Source organism: Sciurus carolinensis, chromosome 1 (genome assembly GCF_902686445.1).
Source record: "Sciurus carolinensis chromosome 1, mSciCar1.2, whole genome shotgun sequence".
Classification (NCBI taxonomy): domain Eukaryota; kingdom Metazoa; phylum Chordata; class Mammalia; order Rodentia; family Sciuridae; genus Sciurus; species Sciurus carolinensis.
The window spans coordinates 35,800,028-35,821,712 of record NC_062213.1 but is presented as its reverse complement, the minus strand read 5'-3'; the positions used below and the strand labels follow the sequence as shown (position 1 = coordinate 35,821,712).

Sequence of the window (21,685 nt, the reverse complement as noted above, 5' to 3'; positions counted from 1 at the left end):
CTTTGTCTTCCACCTATCCACATCCAGGGTCGATGGAGAGGCAGGAAGAAAGGGAAGGTAGGTGCAGAGAGGATTAAGCTGAGAGAATAAAATCCTAGTAAATTTTTAAGTCTCAGGTGTAACCCCTGCACCCAACATAGTGCCTGGTACTCAGTAGGCACCAAAAGTATTTTTAATGGCTGATTAAAAGACAAATGATAAAAAAAAAGGAATAAGTCATTTGTGGCAAGGAAGAAGTAGATGAAGGAGGAATGAAGATGAGTAGAAATGTTCGTAGATAAGGGTGGAAAACAGATCATTATTATTATCTAGTGTCTCTTTAAAAACTATACATGGCATCTGCATTGAAAACAGTTGAGGAACATAATAGGCAAATGCCAATTATTCCTGGTTTTAGACTATAACTTTCATTTTCTGTTTTTTTTTCTTAGTCTAGTCTTCTACATGAAACATCTAGTTCTTATGTAAAAAAATTTTTTATAAAAGGAAAAACAAGGGGTTATAGGTTGAATCGTGTCCCCCCTAATATTCACATATTGAAGTCCTATCCTAACCACAGGTACCATGGAATATTATTGCATTTGGTGATAAGGCCTTTAAAGAGGTAATTAAATAAAATGAGGTCATCTGGATGGACCCTAGTCCAATATGACAGGTGTACTTACACACAGAGAAAATGAGGACACAGACACACCCAGAGGGAGGCCACCTGAAGACAGAGGGAGAAGACATCAATCCATAGGCCAAGGAGAGAGGCCTTGGGAGAAACCAACATTTTAACATTCTGACCTTGGCTTTCTAGCCTCCCAGGACTGAAAAATAAATTTCCCTTGTTTAAACCACCTCTCCTGCCCTACTGTTGTTATGACAGTCCTAGCAAACGGAGGCACACACTTTAAACAGTTAAGAGAATAATTCAAGGGAAGGCAAAGAGGAAAGGAAAGACTGCCAAAGAAGTGTTTTAGGCAATTTGAGAGAAAGGCTCTGGAAAATAGGGTACTGCTATGGTCACAGCAATACTGCACACTTCAGAAACAGACACAAAGCGCATTTGATGTGAGAGCACGTTGAACTTGAGAACAGCAGTAGCTAATAGAAATGTGGTTGAGTACCTGCCCCCAAGAACCTGCTCTGTGGGGATCTTGGAGCAGAGGTGATGCTTCCAAAAGGGAGTTGCCATTGAGGGATCAAAGGGAGGGAGGGAACCAAGTACAGCTTTGGAGAAGACTGATGGGTTCCAAGGATAGCAGCAGAGAGGAGAGTGAGGTCTTGACTTCCCCTCTTGACCATCTCACAGTTGCTTAGCTTACCTCCTGGGCATCTCTTAGACAAATCCAGGTCAGATTTCATGTAGACATAGACTTCTGTCCTTGCTTCTGTTCACTGTCCTCAGTTCTAGCTGTTGCTCTCGGCAGGTGTCCTCACCTGCCACTAGGCACCATAGGAAAGCCATTTCCCTACCAACTCTTGTGACCAAGGGCAGATGTAAGCAGTTGGTGATTCATCTCAAGGAAAAGAGGTTTCTAATGCTCTCCTGGATTAGGACCCATGGCCTCAGGGGGCTGTTGCTAATACTGTAAGGGTCCTTAAGGACTGACCGTACAAGTTCACAAGTTGGTCTCTTCTCTAGACCACTTGCTATTCAAGTCCAAACATGCTTCTTTATTTTCTTTGGTCAATAAAACATTCCAAAATGCATTGCTCACCATTTTAAAAATACTAGCTTTGTTGAGCTATAATTCACATACTATTCAATTGACTTATTTAAAGCATACAATTAAACTTTTTTTTTTTTTTTTTAATTGTCAGGGCTCTGCAACCACCCTCCAAATCAATTTTAGAACACTTTCAACACCTAGGAAAGAAACTCCATACCTACTAATAGTCACTCCTCATTTCCTCCAAAACGCCCACCCCTGGGCAACCACTAATTCACTTTTCTATCTATAGATTTACTCATTTATGAACAATTTATAAGGCACAAGCATAAAATATATAAACTTCTATATCTGGATTTTCATTTAGCATAATGTTTTCAAGTTTCATCACTATTGTAGCATGTATTATTACTTCATTTTTTTATGTGTTGCCCAATAATATTTACCCATCCATGATAAATATTTGTTTCTACTTTTTGGCTATAAAAATAATGCTCCTATATGACCATGAACAGAGGTTTTCATTTCTCTTGGGTGTAAACCTAGGAGTACCATTGCTGGATCATGGTAACTCTGTGTCTAACCATTATGAGTACCTGCCAGACTCAAAGCAGCTGCATCGCTTTACATTCCCCCAGCAGTGTAGGAGGGTTTCAAATTCTCCATCTCTTCATCAACACACATATATATTTTTATTACAGCCATCCTAGTGGGTGTAAAGCACTGTCTCATCTTGGCTTTGGATATGCATTTTTCTGATACCTGATGATGCTGTACATCTTTTCCTGGGTTTCTTCGTAATTTGCATATCTTCTTTGGAGAAATGTTTATTAAGATCCTTTGCTCATGCTTTAATGGGGCTAACTTTTTCAAGTGGAAAGAGTTCTTTGAAAGTAAGAATTCTTTATCAGGTAAACAATTTGCAAAAATGCTCTTTCATTTCATAAGTTATCTTTTCACTTCCTCCATGGTGCCCTTTGAAGTACAAAATATTTCAAGTTTGATGATGTCCAGCAGACCTATTTTTTGTCATCATGCTTGTGCTTTGGGGATCATTTCTAGAAACCATTTCCTAATCCAAGATCATGAAGATTTGTACCTATGTTTTTAAAAGGCATTTTATAGTTTTAGCACTCACATTTAGATCTTTGATTCCTTTTAACTTTTGTGTATGGTGTGAGGTAGGGGGTCCATTCTTTGGCATGCAGATATCCAGTTATCCCAGCACATTTGTTGAAAAAAAAATTTATTATTTTGTTGAAAGTCAATTGGCCATAAATGTAAGGGTTACTTAACATTTTCTAAGAATATTTTTATAATAGTGCTCACATCATATTATAGTATGCTGCTGACAATTATTCATCAGATTGAAGAAATGACAGACACCTTTCTATTCTAGTTCATTTTGAAAGAAAAGGAGACAAATTCTAAGTGGTTATGTAGTCACAATTTATACATTAATTCAGACAAAATTATCATCAGCCATGTGATTTTGGACCTGAGCCCAGACAGAGTTTGATGAGCCAGATTCTCATTTGATGTGACTTTAGGAGATTCTTCTCAAGTAGACTGTTAATGTCTTATACTTTGGTTTTCTGTCATTGAGGGGAATGTCTTGCAGTTAATTTTTGATGACTTTGGACAGACTCTGATCATCTTCTCCAAGGAGAACCAGTTGCTGGGGTCAAGGAGAAAACCTTCTCTCCATGTGGTTCCCAGCTACCATTTTCAATTTCTATACTCTGCCCTCCTGCCCAGTTCTACTTCAAAAATAGCAGGCAGCTTTGGCAAGAAGTCACTGGTTGCAGTTTACCAACAAGCTTTGGACACAGCTGTTTCCCATCTTTTGGCAAAGTCAGTGATTTGGCTTCTCTCCTGGATGGGATAAAAATTTTGTGGAAGGTGTCAAAAAAGACACATTCCAGGGGCACACAAATGTCTCTTAATTTACTGCTATACGATTCATTGTGGAAAAAATATGGATGAGACTGTAGATGCAACCCTCAAAATTAGTATAGGTATCAGTTGGTCAGACAGATATATACAGATCTATATCCCTAATATAAACAAGTCTTTTCAGTCTTTAGAATCTCCTGTATCAGAATCTCTGGATTGTAGAGGGACTTACCAAAAATCCATATTCCTGAGTCCCCATGGAATCAAGAATTATGGGGGAATGGCTTCACCTATAAAATAAGTGCGATTCTCCCACCTCCCCGACTTGAGAGGGGGTAGGAGTAGTATACAGTAGACTTGCAGATGGAGCCCAGGGTGTGGGACAATGAAGCCAATGAATAATGATTCCTGCTTCATGGGACCCCTATAAAGATGAAACGCACAACATGCGAAAGGTTTTTAACAGTGTCTGGTACACGCATTTTACCTATTTATGGCACAGAACCAGCTGCCTTGTCATTTCATGCCCCTCTCATTAGCAACATTAGTTACATTCTTGACTTAGGAGTCAGCAATGAGCCAAGTGCTGAGCTGCTGGCACACTGAGCCTTACAATAAGCAGAGAAGCTCTGATGAGAAGCAGAGAAGCTCTGGTGAGAAGCAGAGAAGCTCTGGTGAGAAGCAGAAAAATAGGGCCAGCTCAGGGACCAGCATTGCCATCTAGTGAGCAGGGGTCATCTGCTCAGTGTGGTCAAGAGGTCACCCCAATGGGTCAGGAATCTGGGGGTCATTAACCCATACTTCTGCCTGCAACCAACCAGGTGTTTGACATGGATTTAAATTATATTTCCTAGTTTTTTTTTTTTTTTTTTTAAAGACTCAATCTTAGAAAACTTGCAAAATACAGAAAAACACAAAAGAAAAATAATTTCTCTTTCATCATCCAGAGATATGCTCTGTGTAGAACAGAACAAGCCATTTCAAAAATATGCTGTTTTAGAGCTGAAGAAAATTAAGGAGGCTATTTAAAAAAAAAAATTTTTTTTTAAAGAAAAAAAAAACTATGTCCTCCCAAAGTAGCACCGATTGGGTATGGTGGCGCACACCTATAGTCTCAGGGGTTTGGGGCTGAGGCAGGAGAATCACAGGTTCAAAGCCAGCCTCAGCAACTTAGCAAGACCCTGTCTCAAAATGAAAAATAAAAAGGGCTGGGGATGTGGTTCAGGGTAAAGCACCCATGGGTTCAATCCCTGGTACCAAAAAAATAATAAAAATAAAATAAAAAGACAAATTCTTGGATTGGGGGGTTAAGAAATCAGTTATAATTTTGGTTCAGCCATCAATGAAAAGTGAAAATGTTGAACCAAATGAGAGATTTTTAGTCTTTTTCTAGAAGCCCCTGGGAATGGAGGAGCTGTTGAGAGGGAAGTACTGGCCATTTGCTTCTCAGTCACAGCCGATCTGCTTCAGCCCGGCCAGCTTCATGAAAGTGCAACCAACTCAGCTGCACAGGGACCCACCCAACCCCACAGGGTTAAGCAGAGGTCCTGGTTTGAATTTAATGTTCTGCAGGTGCATCTTAAAATTTTTAGAAATTTTGTCTTTGAATTTGAGGGTTTTTAAAAATAACTATTTTTTTTAATGTAGTGCTGAAGATCGAATCCAGTGCCTCACATGTTTTAGGCCAGCCCAGAATTTGAGTTTTGTTGAGTGAAATTCAAAGTCCTTGAGTACACAGTCCTTCTGAGAGGACTCACTGTTATCTTGCTAGTGGAGTAAATTGGGCTCCCTACCTGGCTGCTCCTACCCGCCACGTGGCACCTCCCCCACGTGGGGTGTGCTTTCTGGGTCCTTTTCTGAGCCCCATCAGATATTTTTCATCCTTCATGAATTCTTCAATGTCATCCTCTGCTTGCTTTTCAGTGAGAGTATTTTTTTAAACTTTTGAAGTTTCTTGGCATGTTATGGGAGGCATACATGCATAGTTCAATGCTGAGATGGAATTATGCAGCAATCTCCAAATAACTTTCAAGTCAGTAATCTCTCTTCTAGATATTGATCCCAAGGAATTAAGGATAAAGCTTTCGCCAGGAGTTGTAGCATATACCTGTAATCCCAGTTACTCAAAAGACTGAGGCCAGAGGATCACAAGTTCAAGGTCAACCTCAGCAACTTGGTGAGGCCCTAATCAATTTATTGAGAACTTGTCTCAAAAAATAAAGTATTTAGAAAGCAGCACCACAGAAACTTTAAAAATATAAAAAAAACTTTAAATCAGGAGGAGTTTCATCCTAGTAACGCTTATTAAAAATGGGAAACAAATATACAATCAGAGAGGACTAGTTAAATAATGGTGATATATCCATACAACATGTTTAAAATAATATTACTGAATAGTTCATGATATGGAAAAACATCAATGTCTTACATGAAAGTTTCAGGTTACAAATCTATTTTTAAATTTCATTTTTATAAAAAACACATTCTTATAGAAAAGGACAGCTCTCCATGGTGGGATTTCTGGTGATTTTTTTTTTTCTTTTTTACTATCTTTTTCTCCAAAATCTTGGGATTATCTACAAAAACTGCCATGTAAAAGCCTCTGGTGCCACCTTCTGCTTACCTTCCCAGGTGTGCTGGAAGATGGACTGTCCTCTAATGGTGTTCCCAGATCTGCAGCCCCAGGCGGAATATCCAACCAAGAGAAGAAGATGAACTGTGGAACCCAGTGCCCGAATTCCCAGAGCCTCAGCTCGGGCCCGCTGACCCAGAAACAGAATGGCCTTTGGACCACAGAGGTAGGGCTGCGACCACAGGATTGACTGGGGACTGAAGAACAGAGGTGGAACTTGCTCTAGGTCAGGGCCACCCAAACTGTCCAGGGAAGGAGCACCTCAGCAATAGATACCCTCTACCTTTCCTTATAAAAATTGCTGTAAATCTCAGCCCAACCCCTGCCATTTTTGTTGAAACAGCAGAAATGGGTCCTTGATATTTCTACTTTAAAGGAAGTGTGTGTTTAAGCACAACTTTGTTTCAAATATATTTTCTGGGACAGTGAAGACTGTCCTGGTTACAAGAACCAGTCTAAGTCCAGGTCACAGTCCAGTCTCAGGTTGGCAGGCAGGGAGAGGAAGAAGCTGGAAGATCAGTGTGGTAGGGAGCAAGTCTGACATTTTGCCTCACACTCCCTCCAATCAGGTGGGCAGTGGAAGGTTCCCCAAGGATGGTTCTCATTCGAATGTGGTGACTGCGTCACTCCAGAGCAGTTGCTGTTGGAAAGAAGGCAGGACTATGGCATCTCTGAACCTGGCTGGCATCCTTTCTGATCCTTTTCCTCCCAGAGCTATTGTTGAGAAGTGTTTCTCCTGCCACCATCAGGTCCTCCGATGGGTGTGAGAGGGCACAGGCCAGGATCTTGATGGCAGGCCAGATTCAGGGGGCTGCAGTCTTCCTCTTCCTCCTCTCCTCCCTCCCACTTCATCTTCCTTATGCCTCATCTTCTCCCCTCTCCTGTTAAAACGTACAACTTGCTGTCTAATGATAGAGTTCTTGCTCATGTCAATGAGCTTCTTGTCTAAGCTTTGGTCAAAAACTTGTTGCCAATTCAGCTCTAATGTTCATTAACCAAGGAACCTGGCAGAGATCAATCTTTCTGAAATTGAGGCTCCTTATCCACATAATGGAAATTAAATAGTACCAAAATGAGTAAAGAGATGGGCCTGCTCTTATAAACTAAGATGTACACAACAATGGCAGTAAGGATTAACAAAGGATAGTTCAATACGTGACACCATGACCCAATTAAAGAAACACTAATGGGAGTCCTGCAGACACTGTAGGAGGAAATGGGGGTTGGATCTGAGTGCAACAGAGGCTTCCTCGGGTCCTTTATTGTCCACTTTGCCTGTGCATAGCTGGCCTTCTGTAGACCTAAGCACTTTGCCATCTCTCAAGGCAGTCTGGGTCTGAGAACCATGCTCAAAAGCTTGGTGACAGTTGTAGTGTGGACCCAGACATTTGTCCCCTAGTTTCCTCCCAACACACATGGCCCCATTCTAAGCCAGGATGGGCCACAGCAGGGAGGAGGCACAACTGCCTGGTGGCTGTAATGATCCATGCATTGTTTCCCCACATTACTTTCTGCCCTCATCATCCATCACTTCCAAGCTGTATTTTGCACTTTACAAGGTATTTTTAGATCACCTAGCTCATTGAATCTTCTGAAGAGCTTGGTGAAGCAAGCAGCATTCCCATTTTGTGGGCAAGGCATTCTGGGAGCCTGTGTGGCAGTTAAAGTAGGGCCAGGCAGAGCCAGCCCCTGTGGGGTTTCAGCAGCATGTTCATTTGAGTGTGTGACATGAATACAGAACCTGGATAAAACTGTAGAAATGCTAGAGATGGTGTCATAACTTTACAATGAGAAAGTTGACTAATATTAAGGTGGACCAGAAGATCTTAAAATATGTTTTTTTAGAAGAATAACAACATATAAGTTAACTACTAATGGCATAATGCTGTGTAACAAAGCATGTCAGTATTCAGTGGCTCAAACAACCACCTTTCCTCCCTCCCTCCCTCCCTCATGGTCAGCTGCAACTTAAATGGGCTAATCTGACTTTAGCTTCCAGGTCTGGCTCAGTCTGTTTCATGTGTATTACTCTGGAAATTATGCCAGGAAGCAGCACCTCTCCAAGGCATGTTTTTCTCCTAACTCTGATGGAAACTCAGGAGGGCAAAGCCAACAACCTGAACACATTTCATATCTCTGTTTACATCACATTCACAAACAGCATCCTGGTCAAAGCAAGTCAAATGGACCAGCCCAACATTAATACAGCAAGGAGAGAAGTGAGGAGAATGAAAGATTAGGAGCAATAATGCAGTCTATCTTGCATACCATACACACAGAAAATGCACAAGTCATAAATTTAGAGAATTGTTATGACACAGGTGTGCAACCATCTTCCAGATGAAGACAGAACCTTACCACCCCAAAAGTCCTCGCTGTGCCCCTTCCCAGTCACCATCCATCCCCCACAACATAACCACTCTTCTGACTTCTAGCATTATAGATCAGTTCATTTTTGAGATTTTCATAAATGGGATCATACAGTGTATACCCGTGTGTGTCTGGCTTCTTTTGTTCAACATTATTCTTGTGAAAATCACCCATGTCATTGTGAGTTGCAACAATTTCTTCATTTTAATTCTATATATTTTGTTATGTGACTATATCACAATTTAACTATTCTATTTGATGGACATTTGGGTCATTTCCAGTTTGGGGCTATTGAGCAACACAGCTATTAATATTTTTTAAAAATTTTTTTAGTTGTTGAACAACACAGCTATTAATATTTTTTAAAAATTTTTTTAGTTGTTGATGAACTTTTTAAAAAATTTATTTATATGTGGTGCTGAGAATTGAACCCAGTGCCTCACACATGCTAGGCAAGTGCTCTACCACTGAGCCACAACCCCAGCCCTATTAATATTCTTGCACATACTCTTTGGTAGGGTATCACTTCCTTGAGTTATATACCTAGGAGTGGAATTGCTACATTGTAGGATGGTCTATATTCGACTTTAATAGATTCGGATACATAGTTTTCCAAAGTGGTTGTGCCATTTTACACTCTTGCCAGCAGTGAACTGAGTTTCAGTTCAGAATTAAAAATCAATGATTTGTACTTAGTCTGACTTCCTTAGGCCTATGATAGCAACTATTTGTGTGTTCTAGGTACAACATAAGGGCCTAAACACCAGTGTATCACCTCACTTAACCCTCACAACATTTGGATCAATATCTAAAATGCTGATATCGTCATCTCTAGTTTACAGCTGAGAACTAACACTCAGAGATAGCTGAGGAAAGCTCTTCTCCACACAATCTACCCCCAAATTCTGGAAGCCTCTGTGGTAGTTAAAGTAGAGCCAGGCAGAGCCAGCCCCTGCAAGGTTCCCCAGCAATAGATGCAGTCGCAGGAGACCATTGACCACACCGACCAGTGCATCCCCAGGTAGATGCACACAGCAGTAAGTTCTCTGTGCAGCTTTTGTTTGTTTTCACAAATCAACTAAGGATGGCTGTGTTGTAACTATTTCAAAATAAGATCAGGAAGTTGATAGCTTTGGTTTTAATATTTCAGACAATTGCTGAAATTTGTCAGGGGTCCTTGCATCTGGCGAATCATCAGACATCCTGAGTCCTTCGAAGCCCAAGGCAAAGGTTTTCTATTGAAGGTGTCAGTTTACAAGGCAAGTTTGCCTCTGATTGAGGCTTCTGCTGCAGAGCTTTCTTATACCAACACTCCAGAGGGCTTTCAGGTTATCTAGATCTGCCTAAAGAAAAGAGTGTTCTTTTTATTGCCTCCTAGGCCTCGGATTTATGGTTTCTTTCTAATTCATCTTTTACCCTGGGTCAAAGCTTCATGCATTTTCAGTATCTGCCGGGCTTCCTTTGCATACCCCCACCACCAAGATGACCTATACCCATGGTCCCCAGGTGACAGTGCTTCGACTTAATGATTTTTCAACTTTACAAAAGCACAATGACAATGGGCATTATGTAGAAACCACATTTTGAATTCTACATTTGGATCTTTTCCTGAACTATCAAGACAGTACAGTCCTCTCAGCTCCCACTCAGCCTGACAATCACAAGGGGACTGCATTGCTAAGCTATGATATTCAGAAGATTAGGTGTACTAAATACATTTTTGATATATCTTCAACTTGCAATGGGTCTCTTGGAATAGAACCCCATGGTAAGCAGAGGAGCAACTGTGCTAGCCCTTCACAGTGTTCCCTTGTGCCCCATCAGGCTGTCTGGCTGATGGTTCTTTGGCATTTTCTTTTTAAAGCTTTCCTTCTCCAGAAGACCCCTCTGGAGAAGCTTGCGGCCCCATCCACATGCCCACAGTGGCCCTACCATTCAGACAAGTGTGTGTCTTAAAGACAACCCTGCTAGGTCTGGAAAATTTCCTCATTGGTTCCTATAGTGCTCTTAAGAACCATTCATCGATGTCCATTAAGCACTGTTCTAGTTCCAAGGTTCCAGGAGGGGAGCAAAGCAGATGTGGCATTTGTTCTGGAGTAGCCACCGGTTTTAACTGGGCTGAGGACTGGAGCAGATAATATAAATAAAGCAGTTACAAACAGACTGGTGCTCTGACGGAACTGGAAGGTCACTAATAGGGGTAGCGACTCTATTTAGCACAGATGCATCTCACAGTTCAGATGGCTTTCTAAAGGGTGATGAGGCACAACTCGCGTTGCCTACAACAGGGAGCAAACAGCACCCGCTGCTTTGAGTCCTTCTCCACTTCGTGTGCCATCAAACAGACCATACCCTGCATTCTCAACTCCCTCTGGCCCCTGCCTTCTGCCTAGTGTTAATAGGTGCTAACTGGCAAAACAACTGTGGCAAAAATGATCTTTTGCAAATTGGATGCAACTATCTCAGTGGGGAGCTCTTTCTCTATTGCACCTTGGTTTCCCCAGTCATTTGGGACTTTATTGACTCTGCAGTGTCTGATGATTTATTAGCTCAGTTTCCTTCACCCAGCCCCCGAGCTGTGCTCAAACAGGAGAGGAGGCTCTGCAGTTGCTCATCTTCTGCTAATTAGTTGTTCAGGAACTCAAGGCTGCCTCCCATAATTCTCTAGCCCTAATGTGCCATTTCCTTGGGCTTAGAATGCCTGTCTCCAGCCCTGACGTTTCATAAACCAAACAAAACTACCTCAAGTCCTCAGAGAAGGTAGAAATATATATGTGAACATAACTCTAAGTAGACAAAGCTCCAAGTATGTGGCCAGCCTCCCAGAGAGCCTTCATGTCTTCAAAAGCTGCATATTTTCCAGTTGCTTTATTATTCTTGGCAAAGTGCCCAGACTGAGTTAAAGGAATTGGCCCTTGTCTGGACTGAGCTCTTAGCTAAAGGGCTTCCCCCTTCTGCCCCACTCCCAGTGTCTGGCCAACAGTTGGAAGGACGGCTGGAGCCTCACAGAGCTGGAAGAAGAGGTCAAGAGAGCGGGAATAGGATGGGCCTGGAATTTTTCCTGGACAGCGGTAATAAGAGCCATATCAGGGAAGAGTTTGGAAAGTTATGATGAGTCTCTCCTAGGAAAACAAACTCCAGACATCAAAAGGAGGGAGAGAACAAAAGGAGGGAGAGAACCATTGGGTAAAGCCAGAGGGGAAGTAGTTAGAAGGGCACTGTGATGCGGTGACTTTAAGGGAGAACTGGGCAGGGTGCTGTGGTGAGCTCAATATTCCCTCCAGGCTTGGGGTTTTCTTGAGACTTTTGCCTTGAAGTAGAATCTGATCCCTGCCTTCCAAGACCAACAGCTGGCCCCTGATGGAGTTGCTAAGATGGAATATTTCCCAGTTGAAGCCAATTGAAGCTTTACATCAATGCTATGAAAATCATGAGACAACAGCAAACCACTTTATGGAATTTGGGAACAACTAGAGGTTTCTTATTGTCTGTATTCCTTTAATGGAGACCTGACTTGAAAGAAGTCAAACATCTTGAGTTGCAATGTATAAGGCTCTGATCTTTAATCTTCTGAGGAGGAGGCAAAGAGCAAACATGTTTGGAGTGCTTACTATGTGCCAGACACACCATGTATGACATTATCTTTAGCCCTTACAACTGTGAAAGGCAAGGTGTCCTTCCCCATCTGAGAGAAAGGCTCAGAAGCTGGATGTTTGACCAATATGGCCCAGGGAGAAATGACTTGGCTATGCTAGAATTCTACCTCCCATCTATCTGCCTCCAAACCCCATGTCCTTCCTTCTCATTATCTGAAGCATCATGGTGGAAAAGTTAGAGTGAGCTTTGGCAAAATTGTGGGAGGCTGGATGTGGAACCTGGGGCCACCATCTCTAACTTGACTCACCAATATGATGTTGGCCTTGGGCAAATTGCATTAACCCGGATGACCTCAGCTATCTCACTGCAAAATCAAACACAGCGAGATTCTCACCTGTTTCTCAGGGATGTTGCAAGGAACAATCAATTAAGAGTATAATTGAAATCCAGGAGGCAAGTTGTAGGGCATTTAGGCAGGGCAACGCAAACAGGTTCTCTTCCTGGAATTTTTCTTTTCTTTGTGCAGATTTACCTTCTCACATGTGTTCCTCCAATTATTTATGAGGTGTCTATTATGTGACAGACACTAAGTTAGATGCTAAGGATAATGTAGTGAGAAAAACAGACTGGGCCCTGACCTTCTTAAAGTTTATAATCTGATGAGAAGATAGAAAATAAATGAGTAAGCAAATAAAGGTACAGTTCAAGCTGTGGTTAAAGGCCAGGATGAAAGTAGAGTGTGGGGAGAGAGAATAATAGCACTCTGATGGTGTGTACTTGGAAAATCCCTGCAACACTCCCTGGAAAGTTAGTAGCCAGTATTACCTGTGGGGACAGCTCTAGGGGCCAGAGCCTGCACTCAAGTGTTACTTTTCACTGTGCCCTTCTCTACTCTTTAATTTTTTACTGTAATTATGTATTGCTTTTATAATTAAAAAAAAAAAAAAAAACACTAGTAATATGGCCAGGTGTGTTGACCAATGCCTGTCATCCCAGTTACTTGGGAGGCCAAGGCAGGAGATTGTAAGTTCAAGGCCAGCTTGAGCAATTTAGTGAAACTCTGTTTCAAAATTAAAAAGGGCTGGAGATATAACTCAGTTGTAGAATACTCCTGGGTTCAAATCCTAGAACCTCCGAAAAATTTATATATTAGTAATATAGAAAAAAAAAATAGCATCTGATAAATCAAATCTCAGGAAGCCCTGATTTTCTTTGTTATCTGCAAAGATCTGTGAAAAGGTTTGTACAATTCCATGCTAGGTACAGACAAATTTGTGGAATCCTAACAAAGCTGAGAAAATCTCTACTTCCATTTAGAGGGAAACTGAGAAAAGACTGAGCAAATTTAACAGCTGTCCTGAGTCCAGGTCTCCACAGAGCAGCCAGGCTGTCCCTGTCACCATGGGGAATGAGCTGCAGCATTGATTTCTGAACCTCAAGAGAAACCGGTCCATCTGGTTTGGAGACTGCCAAGAAGTGATCACAGTCAACTGGTTACCCTTGAGAAATGGCAGCCAATAAATGACTTTTAATTAAAGAGGCAGTATCAGGAAGACAAATTCATGATTCACAGGATATAAAACTTGCAGAAATGAAAATGAGGCAAGAGAATAGAAAAGCTGTCAAACTAGGTGAGACACAAGAGGTGTCAATGGTGACAGATCACAAAACAAGACTATTACACCACCCTTCCCACCCCATTCCCCCCCTTCCCACGTATAACTAATTCGAACAAATTAAAATTTTCTTAATTAAAACAAGAATATTAGAAGTGGGGAAAGAATTGAATTAGCAGACAGCTGTAAAAGATAAAGGTGCCAAATAGGAGTTTCTCGTCATCATATTGAGAACCACAGGACTTTTTAAAGCCAGTGATTATAATAGGGACATATTTTCTTTTCCTGTCATTAAAAAAGGGGTGGGAATAAATATGCAAATGAGGTTTAACTTGCTGAAAACCACATAAAAGGGGGATCATATCTGTTATACAAAGTGTCCTGAGAGACAAAATGAAAATTTTTCCTTGTACCTATGTAGCTCTTTTTTTTGGTGTGGGGGGAAGGCAGGAAGATCCCTGCCCACCCTCTCCCCGTTTTTTGTGTTGTTACCCTGGGAATTGAATCCTGGGCCCCCTGCATGCTGGGCAAGTACTCTACCACTGAACTACAACCCCACCCTTAGAGAGGGTACTAGCATTGTAGTCTTTCTTGTTCTCCTCTGGGGTTGGATTCTAAGCTTTCCAAGCTGTAACTGGGCTGTAGTGACTGCCAACCACCTTGCTATCCTCACAGCTGTAAATGGAGTGGGTACCTTTCAGTTGACTTCAAAGCTTTCAGACTCCAAAGCTTCTCTTTAAAAAAAAAAAGTTTCCAGGAAAACACCTTGTTGTTCTAATTGTTTACTTTGTTAAACTTAATAATTATTTGAAAGTGAACTTCTTTGTGGCTTGGAACTTTCTGGGCTTATCACTAAACTACAGAACTTTAGTTATTTTTTTTGTTTGTTTGTTTTTTGCGGTGGTAGGGCTAGAACCAGTGCCTTGTGCTTGCAAGGCAAGCACTCTACCAACTGAGCTATCTCCCCAGCCCAGAACTTTAGTTTTTCTTTATCCAAAAGTGTATCTTTTAGAATCATTATTATTGTTGTTGCCATTTAGAAGTAGTAGTTGTAGTCATCATTTTAGGATAAGGTTTTTGATGTCAATTTGATGTTTCACTGACACAGCTTTCAAATGAAATTAATGACAATAGATATACCTGGGGTTACTGACTGCCCTGATTTGTTAGGGCCTGGAGAAGATTCTGCAGTGTGGGACTTTTATTTTAAAATGGGTCAGTCCTGGGAAAACCAGAAATTGATCACTCTTTCCAATGCTGAGGGACACACTTAATTCTCTCCAAATATCTAAGAAGCAGGCATCATTTTCCTGTTTTTCAATTAAGAGAATGAGACTTAGGTTAAAGCGACAGGGTCTTGTTACAGCTAGCTGGTGGCAGTTTCCCATTAGGTTCAGCTCTCTCTGACCCCAAGGCTGATGCTCTAAGCATTCCATGGTACAGGCTTATGATATGCAGATTTAAGAAACTGCCCCACTATAGTTGGGATTCAGCGGCTGCTCCAAGAATTTTGTACCCTTTCACTCTTTACACAGCTTAGAAATTCAGAATCATCCAACTACTGAATTTTGGCTTAAATTTTTTAAGGATCTAAAAATTGATCAAAATATAGCAGAACATTGTCTGTGTAAAATCTTAATAATCTTTTGTAATATCTTGCCAACACTCTGTTCTAAAGATAAGTACTTTTGCAGTTTGGAAAGTTTGTATTTCTATTCTTGAAAGCTCTTTTACCTTCTATCAACTTACAGGGACTCTGACATCAATTTGGCTCATTTCAATCATGGCCTCCACGTATTCCCCTGTTCCTGTTTTCAAAGCCTTCGTGTAACAACACCTTACAAGGAAGTCCAATGGGACTGGCCTTGCCATCGCCACACCTTTAGGTGCCTTCTTTTCCTGCACAGCACCTGTGGGATGAGCAGGCAGGAGGTAAATATTAAGTTCAGTGGCAAGTGGGAAGATGAAGTCGCCTAGGAAGAATGCTTCAAAGGATCATACAGGAGGAGTTACAGAAGGACAACCAGAGATGTCTAGTGGATGAGAGGTTGAGTTCTGTTTCTCAGGGGAGAAAAACCCATGAAAGTCACTGCCAGCCCTGATGCCAGTTCTAGCTTCACAGACCTAGGTGTAAGACAGAACCTAAACAGTACTGGCTGATGGTGGTTAAAGCAAGAGAACCTGGACAAGGGCAGGGTGCTTATTCATTCATCCATCCATCCATTTACTCAAAGTTTAACTGAGGGCCTACTATGTCTCAGAACTGATGAGAGGCACCAGGAACATTAAGAGGAAAACAATGAAATCCTATTCTTGAATTAATGAATAAGTCTAAAGTGACAGTTGAAATTATCCTTGAATGCCCCTCAGATCACTTATAAATGAGTGATCTTACGTCAGTTTCCCCAGAAGCAGAGCCTAAGAAGATGACTTGTGCAAGGAATTGATTGAAACCTGCATGTTAGTGCAGGTCAGAAGGTCAGGGCTGAGGAGCAAGTTCAGCAGGCATGTGAGCTGAGCTGAACAGTTGCAGTACGGACTCATCTTCATCCGACAAGGAGCTCTAGAGCATGAGTGGCTGTAGATTTGCAGCTCCATGAGGCCCAAGAGGTAGCCTTTCTATCCCCAGTAATCAGACACTGAATAGGGATCCTATCCAGGAAATAAGGTGTAACTTCTTTGGCATTTCTGGGGTAGGTGGCTCCAATCAGATGAGGACAGTTTTCAGAAGAGCCCTGCTATAAGTATTTAAGAGCCAAGACTCAGTAGCTGGGAGACAGATGCATCAGCTGACTAAAGGGAAAGTAGTGGGCACCACCAGCAGCCACTACAAGAACACAGGTTTTATGTGACACGACAGAAACCTACCTATCATTTATCGATAAATTCAATAGAGCAGCTTATTTTTTTGTCCAGTGGTGGAACAGTCCGCATTCTTCAGATGCACCACAGATGACATGGTTGGCTGTGTTTAGCCATGAAAATCAGACATCCAGCAACCCCTGACTCGCACCGAGCATGGGGAGATCCTTGCTCTGTAAGAGCTGCTCCCACAGGATCTGACACTGTTTTCCAGAAAGCAGACTGGGACATTCATTCCACAGGATGTTCATTAGGAAGTGCCCCTGGGGTTGCCACCTGTGGAAGGGAGGAGTGGAAGCAGGAGGTGGCAGAGGGGGACGATGAGCCACAGTGCAGGCAGACAGCGACCTCCACCTTCCGGGCCCCTGGGCACTCTACAGCTGAGTGGCGCACCAGATCTGGCCTGCCTTAGATGGAGACGGCAGGGTCTTTCTGTCCTTCCCTTTGTCACCACACTGGGCCACCTCCAGAAGGCACAACCTTGCATGAGGTGACTCTCTGAAGCTGAGACCACTCCTGAAGGGACAACTGTAAGCTGTTTGTTGACCGTGTTCCCTGAAGCTGGGCAGCAGGTCCTTCCTGGAGGGGGAGTTGGGCAGTACAGTAGCACATGCATCCTGGGGAGGCCACTTGGAAAGCTCATCTCAAGTCACTCCAAGCTCACAGTCATTCATTGGAGTGGGCAGGAAATAACCCCCTCTTCTAGTCAGTCATGTTCACTTCAGGAGAAATGGTGGGTAGGTACATATTGAAGAACTTAGAGTTTAGTTAATGCTTTAATCTTGGGCTTTATCATTGATCTGTCTTCACCTAGACATGGGTAATTCTACTTTTATACAGTTTTTCCCCCACCATTTTTATTTAGTAACAGGTAGTGTGCTAAGTACCTTACATATATTGTCTTAATCTTTACAACAACCTTATGAGGTAATATTATTCCCACTTTACAGATGAGGAAATTTAAGATTAGTGAGATTAAAAAAATACTTCCCCATGGTGAAATTATATAGACTGTATTTGAACCAAAGTCTGACTCCACAGATCAAAAACTTAAGCATCCTACTAAAGCCAGCTGTGAACACTTTTACCCTCTGATGAACCTGAACTAATTTATTCACTCAATAATGTTTCTGTCTTTCGCCAGGTTCTGTGTTAGGCTAGCATTATAGAGTCAACAAAGGAACCTCTGAAAATAAGTGTGTGTATATTAAACATCATATTACCCCATCAATATGTACAATTATTATGAGGGTTTTTTTTGTTTGTTCGTTGGTACTGGTGATTGAACTCAGGGGCACTCAACCACTGAGTCACATCTCCAGCCCTATTTTGTATTTTATTTAGAGAGAGAGTCTCACTGAGTTGCTTACTACCATGCTTTTGCTAAAACTGGCTGAACTTGAGATCCTCCTGCATCAGCCTCCTGAGCCACTGGGATTACAGGCATGTGCCGCTGCATCTGGCTCAATTATTGTGCTTTTGTGTACTAAATAAATTTAACTTAAAATGCCACTGAAGAGGAACTTGCATACATGTGTTCTTATAGGTCATTCTTCCAGCCTGTGTGTTTGTAACAATCATCAGAAATTAATGTCAAAGTGAAGATCTTTGGATATCTCCTAGTAACTCAATTCACTGTTTCAAACTTTTTAACAGGCCAAAAGAGATACCAAGAGAATGTCTGCAAAAGAAGTCACCATTAATGTTTCAGACAGCATCCGGCAGATGGACAGAAGTAAAAGAATCACAAAGAACTGTGTCAATTAGCAGAGTGTCCAAGTAGAAGAACAGAGGGACTTCTGTGGGTGCCCTTCATGTTACTGGATCCCCTCAAGCAGCCTTGAAGAAGCGGGCCCCATTTGCTCAATGTGGACACTGCTGAATGCCTTGAGAAACGGTTTTACCTGGCAGCAAACAACTACCTGAGCTGTTGGAACTTTCCCAGCCTCTTTTAGTCGCATACAGCGATTGTATTGAACAGTTCACGAATCTGTTAATAAGCTGCCAATGCATGGTTAGGTTTGGCTCTTTGCAACCCCTGTAAGAGGGTCTGATGTAGAAGCAGGGAGACAAAGTCACAGGTTGGTTTATCCAACAGTTCAGTAGGAGGAGTGGATTTCCTGGGTGAAAGATTCACATGCCAGTGCCAAGCTCTCCTGGCTTCGGCAGGGAACAGTTTCAGGCAAGCTCATCTTTTCTTTTTAAATAGTGTCATAACAAAACATACTGTTTTCACTTAAAAGCTGGCTTTCACCCAAATCCCAATCCAAAAATATCAGAACCTGAGAAACAGGAAAACTCTGTTATTCTTGTTTCCTTAGCTCAGATTAGATCCAATTTCACAGACACTAACTCCACTGGAGTCTCTCTGGAAGGTCTCTGATCCAGACAGACATATTTTCATTGACCTGAAAGGTCCTCCTAAGCTGGTGTCCATATGTTGGCCTCCAAACTGTAACGTCATGATCCCTGTGGCCCCCGCATCCAACCTGGGACACCTCCCCCATCAGGGCTTAGCCTGACATTGCACTTTCTGAGAGCTTTCCAGTTCCCTTTCCTCCTCTTGAAGATTTTTTTTTTTTCCGCTCCATTTGGGTCATTTGCAATTTTAATCAAAGACTGGACACTGCTCACAGGAGGGAGGTCACCCAGGAACATGCGGTGGCACACATGGCTTCCCTTTGGCCTCTCTGTGCACAGCCCCAGGACTGTATCATCTTGGTATCTGCAAAGTAATTACTTTAGAAAACCAGTACCTGGTTGATGTGTATTCACATTGACATCAGACTGCTACGCACTGTGTTAGAAAATCGGCAGTTAACACAGTGAAGTGGTGTTTTGATAGGAATCATTTTCTAGCACTTTTTAAAAACATGTTCGGCTTGACATATTTTCCTTTAAAATAATGTAGCATGATTTTTAAAGGATTATTAACATGACTGAGATTGGAAAAGGAAGGGTTCAAGTTGTACCAAACTATACCAATAAACCACAGTTAGCAGAAATAGGCAGCCTGATGGTGTGTTTATGTAAGATAGTCCAGAGAACTAACATGAGCTAAAACAGACTAAAACTCAGATACTCCACCTTCATCTGCTATGACTCCTCAAACACAACTTAGTTGTTTTATTTGTTCATCATTTCATTGATAGAAGACATCTTTAGAAATTAAACATTAAATACCAAACCTGTTCCAGCTAGTGTGCAGATGTTGAGGGATTTGGAGTTCAGCCAATTACAACTGTACATCCTGACTCTAACAGCAAACTTAATTAGGAGACTGACTGAGACCCTAAGGTACAGTGTGCGCTGTGAATGACTCTGCAGCGGAATCTCTCTTTTACACTGAGGGTGGATCTATGTCAAACCACAGATCTAGGTGTTCTCCTCATCTCTGGACAAGCCTTTACCATACACAGAACCGCGCTTTTCCTAACCCTCAGTCATTTTGATTCCTTGTTAAAGGGCTTTTAGAGAATTTCACATTCTGAAATTTTTAAAAACAAGCAAAACGTGTGACTTTTATGTGCGTGGCAGTATCGCTCAACAGGCACACCCAACTGCAAGGTTGGCCATGGTCCTGTGAGTTCAAGGGCTCGTCCCCCCAGGGCATGCGTGCTGTCCAGTCACTGTGCTATGGGCCCTGGCTAAGCCCAGCTTCTCTTTATAACTTTGTTCCTCTCAGTTCACTGCTGCACATTGTTTGGAATTTATCAACTTGAGGTGTCTCTGAATGTATCGAAAACACTTTCTCACTTCTGGGGGAGAAGGGCACGGAGAGCATGTGATCTGGCCCTCTGCAGAACAGTCTGGATTCCACCAGGGTGGTGGCCAGAAGCTGAACCATGGTACTGAAAATTCATCTTTTCTGGTGTGTGTTTAAGACAGGAGCCGATTCTTTACTATCTGTCCTACTGGGTTAATACTTTCCATTGCAAAGTTTGTGTCAATAAAGTCCTTAATTTCACATATATACAGATGGCTATAAAGAATCTTTACTGGAAAAAAAAGAATCTTTACTGGAACCTTAAATATGTATGTAGAGCTATTCAATTTTTTTTTTTTTTTAGATTCAACAAAGGCCTTTTTACAGGCAGAGTGAGTTTGTACACTCTTATAATCCCAGCAACTCAGGAATCTGAAGCAGGGAGACCCTAAGTTTGAGGCTGCCTTAGCAATATAGAGAGACCCTGATTCAAAATAAAATATAAAAAGGGCTGGGGATTTAGGTTAGTGATAGAATGATCCTGAGTTCAGTCCCCAGTACCAAAACAAACAAATCCCCAAGTCTTTTATATAAGTGATTCCTGTGAATCTTCCAGAAAACCTTGTGAGGTAGAGGTAAGAGGAATGCCCTTAGCAGCAATTTAAGTATTTATAGTCTGCTCAACCAGTTGGTGATCATGCTGGGACATGAGAGAAGAAATGTACCTGCAAAATCAGTGTTTTCCCACCATAATCTGATGCCTCTCCTATGTAGAAACAAAGTCAGCCTGGCTGGGAGGGTTAGCATTTAGAGTGAGTTCTCAGCAAGCCTGAGACTGGGCCAAGCCCAGAACTAACAGGGTGACTTGGGCTATTGGAGAGGACTGGGGAGCTCTTGGGGAGTTTGGGTCTGGCCCAAGCTCAATCATCCCTCCAGAGAGGGTGACCCTGACCATGTATAAGAAGGCACCTTCAGCAAAGTGACTTTAGAAGTCAAAGGATACGGAACTTGTACGCCTTTGTCGGGGTTTCCGGGACCCCCAGCCTTGGGCATGGTCAAGATGGTGCCTGACGCTGAGCCAAAAGCGGCCAGCTATACAGTAAACAACCAGCGAATTCCAATGATTGGCTAGTTAACGATGTGACTAGAGCATGCCCCCCTCGTGTACCTATCCTATGCTTGCAGCTGTCTGCGTTTACCTCGTGTACTCTCCCCTGATTGGTTGAAGTGTCTATAAGCCTGGTGGGTGGGAGAGTAGGGGGGCGAAGGCTGAAGCTGAGCTGGAAGCTGGGAGTGCGCGGAAGCTGGGAGTAAGAAGAAGCCGAGAGAAGAGAAGCTGGAAGTGCGC

The 21,685-nt window shown here is 42.2% G+C and overlaps 1 protein-coding gene across 1 annotated transcript in view; it reads left to right on the top strand.

The window, feature by feature from the left end:
• Positions 1–21,456, top strand: part of Baalc (BAALC binder of MAP3K1 and KLF4) — a 71,792-nt gene extending 50,336 nt beyond the window's left edge. Inside the window, exons 2-3 of the mRNA XM_047529375.1 lie at positions 6,186–6,352; positions 18,288–21,456. Coding sequence (XP_047385331.1) covers positions 6,186–6,352; positions 18,288–18,398 — 278 coding nt within the window. The 3' untranslated portion in view covers positions 18,399–21,456. The remainder of the gene's footprint in view (positions 1–6,185; positions 6,353–18,287) is intronic.
• Positions 21,457–21,685: the final 229 nt, after the last annotated feature.